The sequence below is a fragment of the Nelumbo nucifera genome, chromosome 1 (genome assembly GCF_055504915.1).
Source record: "Nelumbo nucifera cultivar China Antique chromosome 1, China Antique-T2T, whole genome shotgun sequence".
NCBI classification, from domain to species: domain Eukaryota; kingdom Viridiplantae; phylum Streptophyta; class Magnoliopsida; order Proteales; family Nelumbonaceae; genus Nelumbo; species Nelumbo nucifera.
The window spans coordinates 204,513,143-204,536,549 of NC_142649.1; the positions used below are offsets into that span (position 1 = coordinate 204,513,143).

The window sequence follows — 23,407 nt, forward strand, 5'->3', positions numbered from 1 at the left end:
ACAAGAACACCACAACAAAATGGTGTTGCAGAAAGAAAAAACAGACACCTCCTTGAGGTAGCTCGCGGGATGATGTTACACATGAATGTTCCAAAAAGATTTTGGATGGATGCTATACTTGTAGCTGCTTATGTCATCAATCGCATGCCCTCCAAAGTGCTGAACTACATGGCCCCTCATCAGTTGTTGTTCCCTTAGTCCCCTTTATTTTCCATTCCCATGAGAGTTTTTGGTTGTTGTGCCTTTGTCCATGATTTGTCTCCGTCTCGAGGTAAGTTAGACCCTCGATCCATTCCTTGTATCTTTCTGGGGTATCCCTCCTCTCAAAAAGGGTATCGGTGCTTTGATCCCGTTAGTCATAAGTTTTTTGTGTCTATGGATGTGTCATTCTTTGAGTCTGAACCGTTCTTCCCTGCTTCTCCTCAAGGGAAGAGTAGTAGTGTAGAAGAGGAGAAGCAGGTTCAGGTCCGCCAAGTCTCTCTTCCTTCTATTCCGGACCTTACTCCCTTTCGTGTCTTCCAACGTACACGCCATAGAGATCAACAATGTGATAGAGATGTGGAGCAGCCAAACATTGAGCAACCGACAATGTTAGACTCCCAGGAGGTAAGTCCAAACCCTATTGCATCTACTGATACTCCTGCTCCTACTGTGGATGACCTTGACATTCCTATTGCTCAAAGATAGGGAGTCAGGTCATGCACTACCAAACACCCCATTACCTAGTATGTCTCCTATGATCACATTTCCCCCTCATACCGAGCCTTTTTATCTGCAGTTGATTGCATCCCTATTCCCAAAAATGTTGCAGAAACCTTAAAATGCCCTGAATGGACAGATGCTATGAAGGAGGAGATTAATGCTCTTCATAAAAATCAAACTTGGGAATTGGTGGATCTTCCAAGGGGGAAAGACCCAGTGGGGTGTAAGTGGGTGTTTACAGTTAAACACAAGGCAGACGGGACAATTGAAAGGTACAAAGCAAGATTAGTAGCCAAAGGGTACACCCAAGTGTACGGGGTTGGCTATGATGAGACTTTTGCTCCAGTAGCTAAGATGAACTCAATTAGGGTCCTGTTGTCATTAGTTGCTAACCTTGACTGGGAATTGCATCAACTAGACATAAAGAATGCTTTTTTAAATGGTGACCTAGAGGAGGAAGTATACATGGTTCAACCCCCTGGATTCTGTGCCAAGGGAAGTGAAAATAAGGTGTGCAAGCTGAGAAAGTCTCTTTATGGTTTAAAACAATCTCCCAGAGCTTGGTTCAGTAAGTTTCACATGGCAGTTCAGCAGGTAGGCTTCAAACAATGTCAGTTTGATCACACACTCTTTGTGAAGAGATGTCAGGAACAAGTTGTTGTATTGATAGTGTATGTGGATGATATCATCATTACAGGAAATTGGAGTTCAGAAATACAAAAATTAAAACAATTCCTTGCATCTAAATTTGAAGTAAAAGATTTAGGTCCCTTGAAGTATTTCCTTGGAATTGAAGTCGCCTGCTCAGAAAAAGGTATCTTCATTTCACAAAGGAAATACACCCTTGATCTATTACAAGACACCGGCAAATTAGGCGCAAGGCCAGCAGATACTCCCATGGATGTTGATCACAAGTTGGGTGACTGTGATGGTGAACCTCTGAAAGATGTGAAACAGTTCCAAAGGTTAGTGGGAAAGATGATTTATTTGTCCATGACCTGTCCAGACATTACCTATTCAGTTGGGGTTCTAAGCCAATTCATGCACTCTCCTAAGAAACCACACATTGAGGCAGCAGAGAGAGTTCTTAGATACTTAAAAAAGTATCCCGGAACAAGTCTACTATTCAGTAAACATAATCACCTAAAGGTGGAAGTCTTTACAATTGCTAATTGGGCAGGTGTTGTGGATGATAGAAAGTCCACACGTGGGTATTGCACATTTGTGGGAGGAAACCTAGTGACCTGGAAAAGCAAGAAACAAAGTGTGGTAGCAAGGTCAAGTGCTGAAGCTGAATATAGAGTTATGGCACATGGGATGACTGAAGTCCTTTGGCTAAAAAATCTTCTAGGGGAGCTTGGAGTCCTTGTTCATAATCCTATGTCTCTTTACTGTGACAACAAGGCAGCCATAAACATCGCCAGCAACCCTATCCTACATGAGAGGACCAAGCACATTGAGGTGGACAAACACTTCATAAGGGAAAAATTGGAAAAAAAGAGAAATTTGCATCCCTTGTGTCAACTCCAAGGAACAACTCGCTGATGTCCTCACAAAAGGACTTCCATACTCGCGGCACAATGAGTTATGTGACAAGCTGGGCATGATAGACATATTCAGCCCAACTTGAGGGGGAGTATTGTGAGGATTATTTAATTGTTATTTTACAGTTGTTGTTAGTGTGCTGTCAGCCTAAGATGCTGTCAGCCAGTTAGTTTCATTCTTTTTTATTAGTTTGTTACTAGGGAGTGCCACCAGGGGCATACTTGTAATCTTCCATTCCTTTTATATTTTGTCAGTAAATTAAGAAAGATAGGATTTGCGGCAAATTAAGAAATATATGATTTGATTGATCAAGAGATTTGAATAAATTTAGGAAAGTCATATCCTAGGATTAAGGGAAAGATTTAGTCAATCCCTAATTAAGAGAAATTCTAGGGGTTTGTCTTTCCTATCTTTTCTTATTTAAGTTGTATGCTCAATATGTTTTCTTGGAAAACAAAGAATTTTCTTCTTCTCTCCCTATATATTTCGCCACATGGTATCAGAGCCTTAGGTTCGATCATGAATTTTAAGGCCGCCATGGTTGGCTCTGGTTCAACATCTTCGGACGCTACTAGTGGTATGACGTCTTCGGAGGGAGGTATTCAGTCAACGGCTATTTCTCTTTTTGAGAATTCCCTTCAAATTACCATTCACAAATTGAATGGAAAAAATTATCTTGAGTGGTCTTAGTCCATGCGGTTGGTGATCGACGGCGAAGGGAAACTCGGCTATTTGAACGGCGAAATGAAACCGCCAGCCACTGATGATCCAAAGTACAGGCAGTGGCATTCTGAAAATTCGATGGTTACCGCCTGGTTGATCAACTCTATGGATCCGGTGGTTGGAAAACCACCATTCATGTTTCTGTCGACGGCTCGCGATGTGTGGGAAGCTGTTAGGGAAACCTATTCAGATTTGGACAATCATTCACAACTGTTCGAATTGAACACCCGAATGTGGAAGATGCAGCAAGGTGAACATGAAGTAACAGCTTCTTATAATGAGATGATGGTTGTTTGGCAGGAGTTAGATTTATTTGAAGAAGAATGGGAAAGTCCGAGTGACAGTGCTCGATACTAAAAGAAGATAGAAAGAGGCCGGGTTTTTGTCTTCTTGGCTGGTTTGAACAAAGAACTCGATGAGGTTCGGGGACGTAGGCAAAAGCCCTTGCCTACTATAAGAGAGGTTTTTTCAGAAGTGTGTAGAGAAGAAGCACGGCGGCAAGTGATGTTGAAGAATGTTAGTGAAACAAAAACAGAGAATGAAGGGTCTGCTCTTGTGGCCCGAGGTGCAGACTTAGACGGAGATAAACGAGGAGGAAAGCAGAGGCCTTGGTGTGATCATTGTAGAAAGCCATGGCATACTCGGGAAACCTGCTGGAAGCTGCACGGGAAACCGGTAGGTTGGAAGAAAAAATCAGGTAGCGACAACAAGTCAAGGGGAGATGTCCGCACACTTCAAGTAAGCAACTCGGATCCAGGGCAGCAATCACCCTCGGAGTCTCTTCCTTTCACAAAGGAACAAATAGAGCACTTATATAAAATGTTTCAATCTCAATCGTTAAGAAATTCTAACCCATCCTGTTCTCTAGCTCAGTCAGGTAATTTTTTCACTGCAGCCATTGCTTGTACCAAATCTAATGGCTCCTGGATATTAGATTCAGGTGCCACTGATCATATGACCGGCACCTCGCAATTCTTTTCTTCATATACACCCTGTGCAGGGAATCAAAAGGTTAAGATTGCAAATGGTTCCTTTTCTACTGTTGCTGGGAAAGGAACTGTATCTATTTCTCCTTCTTTAAACCTCAAAGATGTTCTGCATGTTCCTAACCTATCATACAATCTCTTATCTGTCAGGATGGTGGTCTCTACCTCTTTAATAAAGGATCAACCTTTGGAAGTGCTAAACAGGATGGTGGTCTCTACCTCTTTAATAAAGGATCAACCTTTGGAAGGCAAGACCGACAGACTTGTTTCAGTTCTATCTCTGTTTCTAGTGACAGTGAAGTTTTGTTATGGCATTATCGATTAGGACATCCTTGCTTTCAATATTTAAAGCATCTATTTCCCAAGTTATTCATGAATAAAAATCATTCAGTTTTCAAGTGTGAATCTTGTGAATTAGCAAAACATCATCGTGTTGTTTTTCATTCTCAACCATATAAACAATCAAAACCATTTACCATGATTCACAGTGATGTTTGGGGTCCTTCTAGAGTAACAACTCTTTCTGGAAAACATTGGTTCATTACTTTTATTGATGATCATACTAAGGTCACTTGCGTTTTCCTTTTAAAAGAGAAATCTGATGCTGAAACTGTGTTCAAAAATTTCTATAACATGGTTCAAATACAATTTCAGACTCAAATTAAAATTTTTTGAAGTGATAATGGAAAGGAATTTTTTAACAATGTGTTAGGGAATTTTTTTGCTAAGAAAGGAATTGTACACCAAAGTTCGTGTAATAATACACCTCAACAAAATGGGGTGGCTGAAAGGAAAAACAAACATCTCCTTGAAGTTGTTAGAGCTCTAAGTTTTAAAACTAAGGTTCCTAAGTATCTTTGGGGAGAAGTAGTTTTAACAGCCACTTATTTGATTAGCAGACTGCCTACACAAATTTTGGATTTTAAAACACCCATACAAGTTTTCATTGACTGTTTTCCAAACTCTCGGCTAGTGACACATTCCCTTAAAAATTTTTGGAAGTGTGGCCTTTGTTCATAACCATGATCCTAAATGTTCAAAACTTGATCCAAAAGCACATAAATGTATTTTTGTAGGCTATCCCACTAATCAGAGAGGTTACAAATGCTTTGATCCAGTTTTGAAAAGGATGTTTGTGACTATGGATGTCACATTCTTTGAAGGAACCTCGTACTACAGTAACTCCCATCTTCAGGGGGAGAGCAACACTAGTGAAGATGGTTTTTTAGATGGTTCTGATTTAATGTTTGAATTTGTCCATAATGATGTTCCTCACAACTAGTCACCGAAAGAAAGTGAGGTAGAAAATGAACAACCTTTGGTGATGCCATCTCAAAATGAAAAAGCTGAAACAACAGAGATGCATGCAAAATAGTATAAAGGCCTTGTATATTCAAGGGAATATCTAGCACAGAAAAGGAGAGGCACTATTCCGCAGCATCAACAAGAATCTAATCTGAGGTTGGATCATGAAATTCATGATAATTCTCCAAAAATTCCTGAAAATATTCCTCCAGGTAATTCTAATTCTTCCAGTCAGATTGATCTTCCCATTGCTCTTAGGAAAGGTGTTAGGTCTTGTACAAAACATCCTCTGTCAAATTTTGTATCTTACAAAAATATTTCACCTTCATATTGTGCCTTTATTTCACAAGTGTCTAGTGTATCCATTCCTAACAATATCCAGGAGGCTCTAAATGTTCCTGAGTGGAAAGAAGCTGTTTTTGAGGAGATGAGAGCTTTGGAAAAGAATGCTACTTGGGAGAAAGTGGATCTGCCGGATGGAAAGACAGTTGGTGGTTGTAAATGGGTGTTCACTCTAAAGTACAACTCAGATGGATCCTTGGAGAGATACAAGGCTCGCCTAGTAGCTAAAGGCTTTACTCAGACATATGGAGTGGACTACTCTGAGACCTTTTCTCCAGTGGCGAAGCTAAATACAGTTCGAGTACTCTTATCTGTTGCAGCTAATCTTAACTGGCCACTGAATCAGTTGGATGTGAAGAATGCCTTTTTGAATGGAGACTTGGAAGAAGAAGTATATATGGAGCCTCCATCTGGTTTCACTAAGAAGTTTGGAACTAAGGTCTGCAAGCTAAAAAAGTCTCTATATGGACTTAAACAGTCTCCCAGAGCCTGGTTTGAAAGATTCACAAGGTTCGTTAAAAGTCAAGGATATAGTCAAGGACAATCTGATCATACTCTTTTTACAAAAAGATCCATCAAAGACAAGGTTTCGGTTCTGATTGTCTATGTTGATGACATAATCTTGACTGGAGATGATATTGAAGAGATGAGTAGACTAAAGCAGAACTTAGCCAAGGAAGTCGAGATTAAAGACTTAGGCCAACTAAGGTACTTTCTTGGAATGGAAGTGGCAAGATCAAAGAAGGGCATTGTGGTTTAGCAACGAAAATATATTCTAGATCTCTTGAAAGAAACTGGAATGAGTGGATGCAAACCTTCAGACACTCCGATAGAAGTTAATGCTAAACTTGGAAAAGTTAAAGATGAGGTTCCAGTAAATACGAGTAGATACCAAAGGCTGGTAGGAAGATTGATTTACTTGTCACATACTCGTCCTGATATTGCCTTCACTGTGAGCATGGTGAGTCAATTTATGCACTCCCCGTACGAAGAACATCTTGAAGCTGTGTATCGAATTCTTAAGTATCTAAAAGGCACATCAGGAAAAGGACTCTTCTTCAAGAAAAATTAGAAGAGAGGGGTTGAGGTGTATACAGATGCGGACTGGGCAGGCTCGATCACTGATAGAAGGTGAACTTCGGGGTACTGCACATTTCTTTCGGGCAATTTAGTTACTTGGAGAAGCAAGAAGCAAAGTATAGTTGTTAGAAGTAGTGCTGAGGCTGAATTCATATCAATGGCTCAAGGAGTGTGTGAGGTTCTTTGGCTAAAGAAGGTGCTAGCAGATCTTAAGAGACCAATGAGTTTTCCTATGAAACTGTATTGTGATAACAAGGCAACTATCATCATTGCTCATAATCCGGTTCTACAAGACAGGACTAAACATGTTGAGATTGACAGACACTTTATAAAGGAGAAGCTTGAAGAAGGAATAATCTACACTCCGTTTGTTCCAACCACGCAGCAAGTTGCAGATGTTTTGACTAAGGGCTTGTTGAGACAGCCATTTGAACTTCAAGTTAGCAAGTTGGGCATGATAGATATCTTTGCACCAACTTGAGGGGGAGTATCAGCAAATTAAGAAAGATAGGATTTGCGGCAAATTAAGAAATATATGATTTGATTGGTTAAGAGATTTGAATAAATTTAGGAAAGTCATATCCTAGGATTAAGGGAAAGATTTAGTCAATCCCTGATTAAGAGAGATTCTAGGTGTTTTTCTTTCCTATCTTTTCTTATTTAAGTTGTATGCTCAATATGTTTTCATGAAAAACAAAGAAAATTTTCTTCTTCTCTCCCTATATATTTCGCCACATAAGTTAATATAAATAACTAAATTGGCGGCAGCCAGAATAGTTTTTTGTTTGTGTCTCTCAATCATATCTTCCTCTTCTCCTCTTTTCTCTCTTCTCTTCTCTTCTCTTTCTCTCTCTCGTCTCTCTCTCTCCATGAATGATTACAAAACCCAATATATTTTCGGTTTAACTTTATGGATGACTTTTATATTATTAGTTTCCTTCATGAAATATTTTTAATTAAACATAATTTAATAAATCATAGTTAATGTTTTAATATTTTAAACTCATATGTCATCATCATCATCTAACCCTTATACCAATTATCCAGCGTTGTCTGCACGAAATCTGTTCCAACATTAAGTTCTGTTCAATGCCATATCTGTAGTTATATTATGGGCCCGTAAATCATTTCTCACTACTTCAGCCTATGTCATTTTTGGTCTGCCCCTAGCTCTTCTAGCCCCACCAGTTTAACAGATAGCTTTTTATTGGTGTTGTAGATTGTCCTCCTTGCATGTGCCCAAACCATCTTAGTCTCTTTCCCTCATTTTATCACACTTGAAGTTACTGTTGTTAGCAGAACTTCTAGGTAGAAGAGAAAACAGAAATCAATAGGAAGAAGAAGAGAGAAGAAGAGAAGAGAAAAAGGAGGTAGAAGAAGAGAAAAGAGAATAGAGGAAGGGCAAGAGAGGAATGGGCGAAAATCACTTACTGCCGCCCAAGGTAGTGTTATTTATATGTTTAACATAACATTAGGTAATAGGACAAAAATGCCCTGCTACCTATAACAGCACAAGAAAGCAAGCATAAATAAGAAATAAAAAGACTGAACTTATGGGAGCACACATAAAAAATATCAGGTCTGGTCCACTGTATCACTACACTCCCACTCAAGTTGGGAATAGATATTCATCATTCACAACCTCAATATGTTTAGTTCTGTCATGCTGGATGGGGTTATGAGCAATATTGATAGCCGCTTGGTTATCACAATACAACCTCAATGGTTTCTCATACTCAATCCCTAGTTCCTCAAGAAGAGATCTCAGCCATAACACTTCAGCCACACCATGGGCCATGCACCTGTATTCCGCCTCAGCACTTGAACGGGCAACAACATTTTGCTTCTTGCTACTGAAGGGATGAGAGATCCATCATATGGATGGCCAAACCCTGCAGGAAGGTTGGGCGAAATTTCAAAAAATTTCTCTCTCCCATGTGGGAATCGCATTTCCTATTTTAAAAAATTGCATTTTCAATGATCAATCTTGAACCCAAACCAGACCAGATCTGAAACCAAAAGGGAGTGGAGGGATATACCTGATACGAAGTAGTAATAACCTCCAATGAAGGTGTTTATGCCCAAGGAAAGAATCAAATACTTATTCCGCCAAAGATGACACGGTGCACGATGAAGCAGAATCAGTAGGATGGTTCTTCAGCAAGAACCGAATTCTTCAGCAAGAATCTGATGGAGGGCTAGTGAGCACGACTTCAAATTACCTTTTCTACCAAAAGGTAATATCAAGAACTCTTCTTGATCGCTCCCACAGGTGGAGATCGAACTGGTATGGCGGCAAGAGCAGGAGAGAAGGAGACAGTGCAGTCAAACTGTGTTATCTCTCTCTGGAAATCAGTAGTCACTCAGATGATTTCTGTTAGATGATCTGGAGGTTCGCCCTGCTCCTCTATTTATAGCCTTAAAGAGAGGTTCTCCTAATCCCATTAGGAGTTTTCCTAATCCAAATATTTTATTTGGATCTGGATTCTCTTTAAGAGATAAGGATAATCCCTTATCTTATCTACAGATGAATATCAGCCTTCCTAATCTAATTAGGAGTTTCCTGATCCAAATCTTTATTTGGATCTGGACTCTTTGAGTCGATAGGGATAATCCCTTATCCTATCTGCTGATCTAAATCCCAGAACCACCCTCTTTTAATTAATCTCATTAAGCCAGTTCGAATTAGGCTTTAGGCCCATTAAGTCCATCTGCTTACTTAGCCTCCTAGCTGCTGCCCAGTTGGTTATCCTTGTATGGCGTGGGGCCCAAACATTGATCTACACATCAGCCACATGGGTTCAGCCCAGCCTCTGTTACAAGGCCTGGCCGAATTCACTGTAGGAGACAGTGAACCCCTGAGTCCATCACCATGGGCTCTTAATGGGCCCAACATTTACACTAAATGGTCATTGGGTCAAGCCACCTTATAAAAACCCAAGGACTGTGGGTAGATGCAAGATTAGCCCATCAGGTATTACCCTCAATGGTCTTACACTTAACCTCTCAGCCCATAATGATCAATCACTGCCCGACAAGAGAGGACCTCTTCCTCGGCTGCAAGGTACAGTGCTGCACTCTCTACTCACATAGATCCCGGGAATTAAAACCTTTTGCAAACATTTTGAAACCATAATATATATATATATGTATATCTCTATATAAATATATATTTTGCAAAACAAATTTCAACGGTTGAAATCAACTGCCGGCAATTTTGGTTTCCATCAGAGAGAGTGCATCCCCGATCATTCACTTTGTCCGACAAAGGGGCTGATCCTGTCACTATGATCACCCACTCAGATGAATTCTCGGACTGTACCAACTTGTTAAAGGTTGTTGCATCCTTATTACTATCCTACTCAATTGTTTCAAGATGATCTATCTCGTGCCATAGGGATTTTAGAGTAGAGTAATAAATTGATACGGGTCTCTCCCCCTGCTTCATATTGTTTACTTCAATTTTCAAATCATAAGCCATAGCCACATCAAATGGCTAGGAATAAGTCTCTTTCATATTGTCCCAAATATCCTTGGCTGTCTTTACCCAAAGGTAATTTCTACTAATATGGGGCTGCATCGAGTTGCACAACCATGTCATTACAAGATAATTTTCTTGAACCCAATTGGCATAGGAAGGGTCATCCTTGGTTGGTTCCTTAGTGTCTCCAGTCACATAGCCTAACTTTCCCCTTCCTCCAATTGCCATCATGGCAGATTGAGCCCACTCCAAACAGTTAGAACCATCAAACCTGATTGTGGTAATCTGAAAAGGGTTGTTATCAGTCATACTAACAGCCCTTTCAGAACCCTCTCCAGCAGGTTTCTGTTCACCCCCAAAGAACACCATGCTGAGTCCAACACAAAAAAGTACAAGAACACACTCGGCTCCCTTTTGAATAAAAAAATGAGAGAATAGAGGACAAGCAACTACCTGGTCCAGAAATTTTCAGAAAAGAATAGCCGCCAGTAAACTGCAAAAAGTATCCGAACCCCTCAAAGGTTTCAGAAAAACCTACTTTCAGTTATAAAATTCTGGAGAATTAAAAAACTACCCAGAAATTTCTGGGCGGCACCTTCAATCTGAGATTTAAACCCTAAATCTCACCTCAAAAAAAAATTTCTCTGATTCTTCCTGACTGCTGGGCAAACTCCAAGAACAGAAACGTCCTAGGCAAGGTTTCAAACTCCACCAATCTCCAAGAATCAGGCCACGAACAGAACTAAAACTCCAGCCCTATTAAAATCTCATGTAGCCGGCTGGGAAGAGCCTACGTGAGATTAACGAGCAGACCCAAACCTGCTCTGATACCAACTTGAAGTTACTGCTGTTAGCAGAACTTCTAGGTAGAAGAGAAAACAGAAATCAATAGGAAGAAGAAGAGAGAAGAAGAGAAGAGAAAAAGGAGAATAGAGCAAGAGCAAGAGAGGAATGGGCGAAAATCACTTACTGCCGCCCAAGGCAGTGTTATTTATATGTTTAACATAACATTAGGTAAAAGGACAAAAATGCCCTGCAACCTATAACAGTACAAGAAAGCAAGCATAAATAAGAAATAAAAAGAATAAAAAGACTGAACTTATGGGACCACACATAAAGAATATCAGGTCTGGTCCACTATACCACTACAATCACCTATTGGAGTTTTTTTTTTTTTTTTTGAATAAGAAGCATATTCACATTTAAATCACAACTTGTATATTAAATAAAACCTAATAAAATAATAATATAACAAAAATGTATACAGTGGGTACTATTATAATAATTTTTAGAGCCAAGAATTTACTCTAAGTGGAGAAAAAATCCATCTTGAAACAATCTATTCATTACCAAAGCATCCTTTCTCGTATCTGACATTTGATAAATCTGAAATCTGAAAAGCAAAAGAAGCTCTTTTTAACCATCTAAAGCCTAAAAAAGCAAAAATATGCTTTTTTGTTTTTCAAAACCTCTATCATATTAAAAAGGAGGGCATTTTAGTCATTATGAGCCATTTAAAACACATCTGAAACCATTCTATGCTTGAGCCTCCGCCGCTTACAAATCTGACCTTTTATTAATTTTCAGAGATTTAGTTCAGATGTTAGCTAACACAAACAGGACCCAACCTCTGAAAAGAAAGTTTTTTCAGATTTCAAACCTGATTCAGAGCAATCAAATACCACCTTATACCTCCAAGAACGGAGACTTACACCTGGTTGGCTTCTTTGGATAGCATACTCAAAATCACATCAAAATAAAAGGAATGCAGCTGGCTAGCAGGTCTGTTCCTTGTGAATCAAAAGTGAAAGCTGAAATGCTGTAGCCGAAGCAGTAGAAGAGAGGAGAAGACAGAGATGCTGAGAATGTCGAACTGAATGACCCAGTCGACAGTACTATTATTTATATTAGAGGCACAGTACAATGTTACAGGAAATGACTGGAATGCCCCTGATTAGTGATGGGACACCCAAACAACTTAAAACACTAAACAAACTTAGGCCCATTAACACAGACTCAGTACATAACAACTTAAACTCAAATACAGGCTAATAAGAACTCTTATCAGCCGAACCATCAATACATAAAAACCTTCAACCTAACAAAAAGAAGAGGTTGTGTTTCATCTTAACTACAGATGCAGTTTCTCACAATTCATGTGGAATGTCTTCTTCCATCTTTTTGACATAATGATGTGGGCTCCAAGTTCATCTAAAGAGATCTTTACTTGCTGGCCACCAGTACAAGGAAGTAAGAAGGCTAAAATTTTCTGTAGTTGCATTCCTTTTGCTGTTTGCTGGGAACTTTAGATAGAAAAAAACAGAAGAATATTCTAAGGAAAAGCAAATAATAGGATGAAGGCATGCTTGAGGGTTGGCTCAAAGTTGCTGGACTGGGTGCTAATACTTACAGAATTCAGAGGCATCCCAAGAGAATCATTTGGAGTTAACTTTTGGGTATCACTTGAATTGGGTGGGAAATGTAGGAATATCATTTATTATAATAATTTAATGTACAAGTATAAGTTTGGTTGCACTTTTACTTTTGTTTCTGTGACATCTCATCACCATTTTAAAGTTTTTAAAGTAACTCCTAATGTACTTTCTTCTATTAATAATTTTTCTTTTTTATTTACTACCAAAAAAACATTTCTACTAAAACAAACACTTTAAGCCTTGTTTGATAAGTCATGGTGTTCAGGTTAGGCACCCAACCAAAGATCCTTGACTGTTGAGTTGTCCTATGCCACCAGATTAGGAACATGTAACAAGTTTGTACTCTTAATTGTCTTACATTACAACCAACTAGTTAATGAAATAATTGGTATACCCTCGATTGATTCATCAATCAGTTGGCAATTAGTAACCTCGATTGATTCATCAATCAGTTGGCAATTAGTAATGTTCTTGACTTATCCCCACAAACGTAAATAAATAAAAAAATGTAAGTGTCGAATAGATAAATTGGCTCTTTAAAAAAACTATGTAAATCAAAAATATGCAATTATATCAAGCAAATGAAGCAATAAAGGCATGAAGTAAAATCAATTAAAGAGAAAATGACCTGCAGCAAACAAGGTAACACTAAGACATCATGATTTTCATCGAAGGCAAACACAATTAAAGAGAAAATGACCTGCAGAATGCATCCAACTGTGCATGTAGAAATTTGTTTGAGAGTGTTAATGATTCACTAACATCTTTTGATGTGTCATAAAATGTAAGTTCTGGACCAATAGCCTGCATAGAAGTTTACCATTGCGACTGTTAAACAAGAAATGACTGTAATACTACAACAAATATAAAATAACTATGAATCAAAACATCATTGCACCAACTTCTCCCATAAGGGCATCATATCCTGGCTCCTTGGATTCAAAACTCCAGAAGTTGCTATAAATTTTACAGAAAAGTACGGATTTGCCCAATGCAGATTTCTAATTTACACTGCAGGGCTATAAACATTCAAATGGACCAATACCCACACTCTATGCACCCACGCCCGCCCGTGAATTGGCATCAATTTCGAGCTGGCACCTACCCCGACTGTACATTGAACCTACAAATTCTGACACTGGGGGTATCGGTCATTCTCCCTAAATTTTATTTAAAACAAAGAAGGCAAAGAGCAAGGTAGAAACATATGTCTAGTTTAATTTAAAGCCTTTGCATTTCTTCCAAATACCCAATATCATTTCTTCAACAAAACAGAACTGTCTTAGATATTACACCCTTCTACAAATGCCCTTTACTCCTTTGAGATGAGTTGAGAAAGAAAATTTCCCATTCTGTTGCTTAAGAGTTTCTGTAAAAATTTTAAACAATTGCAAAGACTGATCGGTGTTAACTCATTTGAGGTCTCGGGATTACTCACCTTTGGTATCACAACAATTGGTGATGTTGTAATAGATTTCCTTCAAAATGAAGATCCAACCTGCCTTCCTGTACAATCTACCGGTATGTTCTTTACCACATAAAGAGTCCCTTCTTAATTCGGTTTCTGAATAAGTGATAAATTATTTGGAAGATTCTAGTGGATCCTTGTTATCTTGATGAAGCAGAAACTAAAAATTAAAGTTCCAAGATCAAGCCCATGGTGGTGCACAAAACCCTAATTGTGACACAAAACTGCATACCCATTATGCAGATTCAATTTGATGAAGCAGATCCTCAGAAATTTGATCTCAACTGCAACCACACAAGTGTTTGGTCTCCAAGATTGATCCGCATGAAGCAGCAACAGTCAAAGTTCCCAATTCTCTATGTAGATCATGATCCAATAGAAGAGGAGAGGGAGAAAGAGGGTTGGGTGGCTCCAAGATTGTGCTAGCAATCTTTTGGTAGCTAGGGTTTAGCAGGTAGAGTGTATTTTGTAACCATAGGGAAGCCCCCTTCTATATCTTATGTAGTTTTCACTCCTTTTCTAGTTAGGAAAGGATTTATCCAATAAATCTTCCTAACTACAATCAGGTCCCGAATTATTACAATTAGGTCCCTCTACTAAGACCCCTCTTAGTGAGCACACCCTCCTCCATACTTTGTCTGCATTTTGTCCCTTAATGTGTGTGACCTCTTAGGATCAACACTATCAGGCAGTGGCAAATGACGCCAAACTCCTTCGAGATAGAACCCCTTCTAGCTGAATTGAACTAAAACTCTTCTATTTCTCCCTTGAATGTGAATAATCAACCATTATTCACAAGGGTTCCACAAACCATAAGTGACACCTAGTCGTATGTCACGGCTACTCTAATAGCTTGAATTTAGCAGTTTGAACCTTTGCACCTCCAGTTTCCGTACAGTCGAATCCTTCTAACATACAATGTCTTGAGAGAGCAAAGGGTCATGGTGAACAAGATGAACCCTACTGGCTCATTCATATGTCCCACTTAATTGATGATGACTCATATGGTGATAGTTGGAACTCTTTTCCTATGCCATCTTGCCTTGGCCAAGGTCTAAGTCTCATCAACTTCAATCACATAGGGCATTCTCTGTCCTCATAAAGAGTGACAGATTTCTGCGCCATTCATTCACATACCTCCATGTATGAGAAACTATACCAAATATGTGCATACTTAAATCCCTTGGTTAGGACATAAGTATTTGCACCATCAAACCATAATGCCCCATGCACAAGATATCCATGATGCCTCAGTTTTGAGGATTATCTGTATGAATAGGAGATAGAACAATTATTGACCAATGACTCCATGTAACTATTCTATTATAGGTCATGTTTAGTGAACCTATAAACAGGCACCTGCAAATTTGCTTTAGTGTATCTACATAAGTGACTTGAGATTCATTACCCCATAAGGAAAGCATAATATGTGCTAGTCTATCTGGACTATTGAAGCCCTCTTGATAGTCCTATGACCAGGAACCATTTTAGGATCTTTGTGTTAGTTAAAACATATCTCAAAAGTTCTAACATGCTTAGGAATATGTTTGCTTAACAAAGAAACTATGTGCTATTCATATGAAACTAAAGGTTGCAAATATGAATGACATAAATGCCCATTTATTAATAAATGTGAATGGTACAAAATTGGCCCTCTACAATGTCACACAATTGGTTTTAGGGCATACAACTAACATTAGCATGCTTCTCTTCCTCTTTACCTGAAAAGAAGTGTTTTTTTTTTCTTTTCAGTTATCCCTTGTTCTCATCTTGATTCCTTCTTGGTTCAACTTGTAAACCTTTTTCTTCTACTTCTTAGTTGTCTAGGATTGCCCTCCAATCCCTCCTAAAATTGTCTAGATTGCTATACTCTGCTTCTCCAAGCCATTGAACCCTCATCTCTCCATGCTTCTAGCAAACCCTGTACAAATTCACTCCTTTCATTCCGTCAAAGGTTTTTTTTTTTTTTTTTCAGGATGATCTTCCTCCTACCTCAAAATTGCACAACATCATCCATTCTGATCTACTTTGTCTTAGGCTGCATTTGGCATTCCTTATTTTAAGGACTTATCTTTCCCTTTTACTGTTAAAAAGCCTCTATGAACATTGAGTTTTTAATTGCAAAAAGGAGATAAATCCTTCAAATAAGGAATGCCAAATGCAGTGTTAATATATAGTTATTGTTGAGAACGTTTAGGCAAGGGTGTTTTTAATCTTTACCTCTTCCCTTTGTACTCTTTTTGTATTTGGGTGCCCAAGTAGAGGGGTCTCTTTGTAATTTCTTGTTTCAAAATATAAAGTGTCTTTTGAGGGTGTGAACAATAACAAAAAAAGCACACTACTCGACACATTCCTCTTCTTCTCCTTTCTCTCTTTCTTTCTTTCTTTCTCATACAAACCCTAGATTTACAACACTAGTTTCCAAATTGGTATCAGAGCGGGTAAAGGCACTTGGGAATACCTTTCTTGCTGACTCTCTTTCACAAGATGAGCTGCTGACGTTAGATCGCCGCCAGTTGACGTCAACAATTCGTATAGGTGTCAGTGGCAATACATGAATCATATATAGTTTAATTCGCCCTGATATTAGAAGATTTTTAGTAGATTTTCAAGCATAAAATAGCAAAACATCCAAATCTGATGTTCCTGACTCCTTTGATGCAATGGACAGACTCAATAATATACTGCTATAGCTGGAAAAGGGTGGTACATCCTCCTCATCTGGTTCTGGACTTAGTGATCCATCTAGTTCATATTGCCAAGACAAGTACTGCACTTGCTTGTTCCACATCTTTTAGTCCTTGGATTGTAGACTCCGGGGCCAATGCCCATATGAACGGTATGCCTTCACCTTTTACCTCATATAAGTTAACCTCATGGAAGGGCAAGATTACTGTTGTTGATGGATCTCAGACCCCTGTTTCGGGTCTGGGTGAAGTCAAACTCACTCATAGCCTTTCTCTTGAATCGGTTCTTCATGTGCTCCAATTACATAAAAGTTTGTTGTTTATTAGTTCTCTTACAAAATCCCATAATTGCTCAGTAACCTTTTTTCCTACCCATTGTGTTTTTCAAGACCTAAACACAGGGAAGATGATCGGAAGTGGGCATGAAGCTAATTGAGTCTACCTCTTTGATGGACCTTTAGAGCATAGATTATCAAGCCAAATTGAGTCTTGTTCAAATGAAAAAATGAGTCTTTTGAAATTATGGCATTGTCGTTTTGGTCATATGTCTTTCAATTCTATAAAACTTGTGTTTCCAAACTTATTTGACTTAGTGTCAAAGTTGAACTTTGAATGTGAAGTTTGTCATCTATCAAAACAATGTAGAACCACATATTTTGCGAGTAGTAAAAGAAGTAATGTTGCTTTTCATTTTATTCACACTGATGTTTGGAGCCCATATGCTATCCCTTACATGGGTGGGTATAAATACTTCATCCTCTTCATTGATGACTACAGTCAGTATACATGGCCCTACTTGATGAAAAGTTGAGATGAAGTTCTTATGGTGGTTCAAAACTTCATGAATATGGTAGAGACACAGTTTGAGAAAAGAGTTAAGATAATAAGATCTGACAATGCCAAGGAATATTTTGAACATCATTTGCATAGATTTCATGAAGATGGGGGCATTATTCACCAGAGTTCATGTAGTCATACTCCACAATAAAATGGGGTAGCTGAAAGGAAGAATAGGCATGTGGTTGAAGTTGCTCGAGGTTTATTGTTCCAGACTCATGTTCCCACCTGTTTCTGGGGTAATGCTATTGAGACATCTGTGTATCTCATCAACAAACTTCCTTCAAGGACCCTTAATCTTCAATCTCCTAATCAACTTCTCTTTCCTAACGAACCTTTTTCAATCTCCCCCTTAAAATCTTTGGTTGTGTTTGTTTTGTTCATGATATGAGTCCTCTTCTCGGCATACGTTTGATCCTAAATTAGTTAAATGCGTCTTACTCAGTTACTCTCCTGTCCAGAAAAGCTATAGATGCTTTGATGCTCTTTTTGGCAAGAGATATGTCTCTAAGGATGTTACCTTTTTGGAGTCCTCTTTTTTCCAGTCATCCTGTCCTTCTCTTCAGGGGGAGAATGCAAGTGAACATCAGATTCCCTTCTGCCTTCCTGTCCCTGTCTCTTTTGTTCCTCCTTCTCCTCCCTATCTTCCCTGTAACAATGGTATTCCTTCTCCTCCTCCTCCTCCTCCTAGTAAAGGGATGTTGTATTCCAACCACAACCATCTAAAGATTGAGGCTTACATAGATGCAGATTGGGCAGGGTCCATTGATGATAGAAGATCAACATCTAGTTATATTAGTCGAAGGCAATGTGGTTTCATGGAAAAGTAAGAAACAATTTGTGGTTGCTCGTTCTAGTGTTGAGGCAGAATATAGGTCAATGGCTCATGGAGTGTCTAAACTACCTTAGCTGAAGACCTTATTGGCTAAGATTGGCATCCAAGCAGATATCCCAATGACACTATATTGTGACAATCAAGCAATCATAAACATTGCCCACAATCCTGCTCAACATGATCGTACAAAGCATATTGAGGTGGACAGACACTTTATTAGAGAAAAAAATTGCTAGTGGAGAGATTTGCCTTTCTTTTGTAAGATTGGAAGAACAACTAGCCGATTGCCTCACTAAAGGTGTTTACCACCCAAAGTTTGCTAAGAACCTTGCCAAGTTGGGCATGATTGACATATATGCTCAGCTTGAGGGGGAGTGTTGACAAAGTTTAGATAAGGGTGTTTTTAGTCTTTACCTCTTCCCTTTGTACTCTTTTTGTATTTAGGCACCCAAGTAGGGGCCTCTTTGTAATTTCTTGTTTCAAAATATAAAGTGCCTTTTGAGGGTGTGAACAGTAATAAAAAGAAAACACACCACTCGACACATTCCTCTTCTTCTTCTCCTTTCTCTCTTTCTTTCTCATACAAACCTTAGATTTACAACACTAGTTTCCAACTGTTATCATTGTTTCAATAGTCTTCAACACCAGTTCTTTTGTTCACCACCACATCTTCCCCTTATAAATTCTCTTGATCATTTCAATTCTTTAATAGTACACTCTCCCCTTCTTCATGTGAGATGACTGTTCATGATTTGCATTATCATCATCTACCTATTGCTGTGTGATCTGTTGTTGAAGGTCTTTAACAGAATCATTGAGATCTTTATCATCCCCTGATCATCATAGAATGTCTCCTTACCCACATTGCAGTGTCCTTGATCATATGGTCTCCCTCTTCCTCATGATTCTTTGTCTTTCTTGTTCTTTCTGCTACTAATGCTCTTAAACCACAAGTACTCAATAACCTAGCAATTTGCCACTATTACAATCATGCAGAACATTTTCATATTGAATGGATTGTCAAAATCCCTACCTTCCGAGTTTAAATCCTTACTAATAAAATTTCACAAACCAGTGCTGTTTTTCTAAGTAGTTTCATTAACAAGATTATATGGTAGAAGAGGAAAACCCATCTACACCAGCACACACAAGGTTCAACAGACAGCTGAAAGTGAGGCAACCAACAAAAATTCTTGTAAACTCTACCTCCTAATATCTTGGATTCTTCCATGATTTCCTTAAAAGTCGCTCCTATGAATCAAAATGCATCATCAGATGATAACCCTCCTGTACAGGCCTGCCTTGTGAAAATTGCTGAAAGAAATTGACGAGCCACCAAAATTATCTTCCTGTCACAATTCCCTCATCTGGGATCTGACTGAACATTTTCCTTCTAATGAGCTACTGTAGCACAAGTTTTTTGAACCTCCCCAAGAGGAGGAAAAAAATCACATTGCTAGAATTTGTAGGTTTTAAGGTTTGTACAACATATCCTAGTGGATCCCTTTAGTCAAAATCAACATTTGATTTTGACTCAAGTTTGACAATATTTCTGGATTAACGGGATCACCTAGAACTCTCCTTGTAAAGCACCTTATCAGCATCCAATTGACCTGGGACTTAAGGGGTTATTAATAGACCCACTGGCCTAAAGGCAATTTTGTTTAAATTAGATGGCTGAAATTCATTTTGCAACTGGTTGAAAATTGGCTATTCATCATGCATAGATTGCACACTTTTAGATATATTTCTGATCTTGGGCCTTTTGCACTATTTTCCCCTATAGTTTTGATTCCCCCAAATGCAAGTATTACAATATGCATCACATTTCTAACCATTTAGTCCAGCTAGGGTGCATTTCAAATAATTGTTGCACTTTAAATCAAAATTTCAACTAATTAATTAAAAGATATGGTCTATTTACTTTTCATTGATTCACACAAGGTGTACTTACCATTAAGGACTTTATCACTGCTTCAAGTTTTTTGCTTCACAGTGCAGTTCATGCACCATAGATTTTGCCCTAACCATATAATGCCCATCCTAAACTATAAGAAAGTTCCGACATGTTGCCAAAAAATAACAATATGTTCAAGCTACTTACCACTCAGTAACATATAGAATATGGAAACAAAGTGAGAGAAGGAATTCACCTAAGAGACGTCTACTATGCTTAGAAGTCATAACTTCACCTGTAACTCAATAATAAACTCTGTAGAGTCATCTGCTACAATGCTCTGAGCTGATACACCATTTGTCCTTCCCTCTGAAGAGTTTTCAGAAGAACTATCTTTCCATCTCTCCAAGAATACTTGATCATCCTCAGAAGCTGAATAGCTACTATTGGACCCCAGAACAATACAAGAATCCAAAAACTGCCCATTCTGCAAAAACAGTATAGCAGAACATAAATATGATATTCATTTGATGATCTTTAATATTTCTAGATAAAAGCCAGAGAGATACAAAATAATACCTTGATAAAGACATTTTTAAATTGCAATTTTTTTCCATTGCCCACATAAATTAAAGCTGCTGTGCTAGGACTTGAGAGATTGAATCCCTGGTTATCCTGTAAATATAAATTTCCACCTTTCCCATCATATATAAAATGGTCAAATTTTTCATCATCAATAATCAGTGGCCTCCGAGGTGAGAGAGAGAAATCAGCAGATGGCTGACTAAAAGTTGGTTGATTCAAAATGATTGCACTAATTACATTTAGAGGATTCTCATCCTCTTCATTTGATAGCATACGACGGACTGTTGGAACAAAAAACTCAACAACAGCAAGTAAGAAATCAAGCGCAACAAGCAACTGTGGTCTTTGGACACATACAGAGACATAGGTCCCCAACTGACTAAACTTGGCATCAAGAATAAGCATGGTAGGAATAGGTTTTACATCATCAGATTTTAAGGCATGCTTATCAGAATCAACCACGTTTCTTTTCTTGTCATCAGTAGAATATTGAAGAGGACTATACCCAGTAATCTTGGGTCTGTCAATTGCGAGCCTAAACTCTTGCTTAGTTCCCATTCGATCATCAACTACAGTGAAACCCTTAAGTGTTGCTGAAAGAAATCCATCTTCCATTGTATTTGACTTGTAAAGAAGCCATGCACCACTCACCTGCAGAAAGACACAAATGTGAAACATGGAAGTTTGTGACATTTTCACAATAAGTTAAAAAAGAAAGGAGGTATATAGATTTCACTATGTGATTCAAAAGCTGTATTCTAATCACAAAGTTACAAAATGAGTTGAGCTAGAGACTTTCATAACTTTATAACATTTCATAAAAGCTTTACAGTATTTGTCTACACAAAATGAAAAGCAATCTGATTTATACGTATTGTAGCAGAAGAAAAACAAAGGAAAAGATGCTAAGAGAAACAAGAAGAGAGAAAACTTGGAGAGAAGAGACAATATGGTGTCATCTGTTTCCCCCTTCTATCGTTTATTGTGTCAGTTACAAATAAGACAAAATGACAAACATACCCCTGGCCAACATAACACATGTGGCTAGACATAATAAAAGATAAAAAATGGAAAACATAACTCCTTAAGCTATGCATATACATCGGTCATGCCCAAATAGCTTACACTAGTAATCAACATGGACTAGATAAAACCCTTTTTATAATAAAATAATAATTCATTAAACAGAAAAAGAGAACACTAGACAAAGTGAAAAGATATAACCTTGGAAAGAAGAGTTACCATCAGATAGAAAAAACTTCTACAACACACATAATTCCTTTAAAGAGAAAAACCCATCATAATGACCATGCAATTCAACATAAAGAACAGTGAGAAGACCAACTACTATAAAAACAGCTCAAAATCTGTGTTAGTGTCGAGTATATAGGGGTATTTCTGTCTTTATGCTTATGTTTAAGTTGCTGATGTGTAAGATTATGTTAGATCTAGTGCCCTCACTTAAGTAGGGGCACATGTGTCTTTCCCACAGTATTAGTAATATAAAACAAATCTGGCCGAATGGGAGAGGTGACTTTTCTCTCATTCGAACCAGAACTTTCTCTCCCTTTCTTCTCTTCTCTTCTTCTCCTTTCTCTCTCTCTTTCTCTCCAAGCAGATAGATCCCATTCGTCTCACGGCCAATCGCAATCACATTCCTTGTCTCCAAGTCCTGAAAAACACATCAGTCAGGGAAAAAGGATACTGAACAATTCTGATGTTTTGTAATGCTACTGACTGAAAGCAAGTTAGTATTAAGCTTAAACATGCAGAACCGAAGATAAGAAGATGGTATTAGACAACTTGATGTCTCCCTTGCTAGAAATTGGAACAAGGGAACCATCAGCAATGGACACTTTATCTCTGCCAGAAGATAAGTGATAGGTAGTGAACAGTGATGGCAAGCCAGTCATATGGTCAGATGCACCTGAGTCTATTACCCAACAATGTTCAGTGTTACCTGGAGCTGAAGCATGATAAGCTGAGGCCCAAGTACCTGAATGAGCAAAAGCTGATGTGGGAGCTGGAGCTGATGGCGGCTGAGATGATTGAGCTGAATTGCCAACTTCCTTTTCTAACTGAGTCAAGGCAGAGGTGTGCCTTTTGTGCCCGATGAGGTACAATTAGTATTAGCAGCCATATTAGCATTACCCCTTTTGTTCCTGAGTTTTGCTGGGACTAAATGAGGGTGCAGCTTCCAATAGGTGTCTTTAGTATGCTTGGGTTTCTTGCAATGTTCACATACTAGATCCCGCCTTGTCTTCCTTCTTTATATCCCTTTCCGTATCACCCCCAGACTTAGGTTTGACTGCTTCCAAGGCTGGTGGGAAGGGCTGATGCTGCATCATAACCTTTCTCCTAGTCTCTTCACTATGCACTAAGGAGTAGGCTTGTGATAGGGTCACACTGTCTCTTGTCAGTAGTTGCTGTCTCACGATATCATACTCAGGATTCAGACCATAGGAACTCAAAAACCCTATTAGTCTCAACCTGCTTTCT

General features: G+C 38.6%; 1 protein-coding gene across 2 annotated transcripts in view; it reads right to left on the reverse strand.

The window, feature by feature from the left end:
* LOC104609851 (pleckstrin homology (PH) domain-containing protein) overlaps nt 1–23,407 on the reverse strand; it is a 165,833-nt gene that overhangs the window by 90,963 nt on the left and 51,463 nt on the right. For both annotated transcript variants that reach the window (XM_010276250.3, XM_088895911.1), the window contains exons 32-34: nt 20,903–21,559; nt 20,619–20,810; nt 13,300–13,403 (exon numbers count right to left, since the gene is read on the reverse strand). In XM_010276250.3, coding sequence (XP_010274552.1) covers nt 13,300–13,403; nt 20,619–20,810; nt 20,903–21,559 — 953 coding nt within the window. The remainder of the gene's footprint in view (nt 1–13,299; nt 13,404–20,618; nt 20,811–20,902; nt 21,560–23,407) is intronic.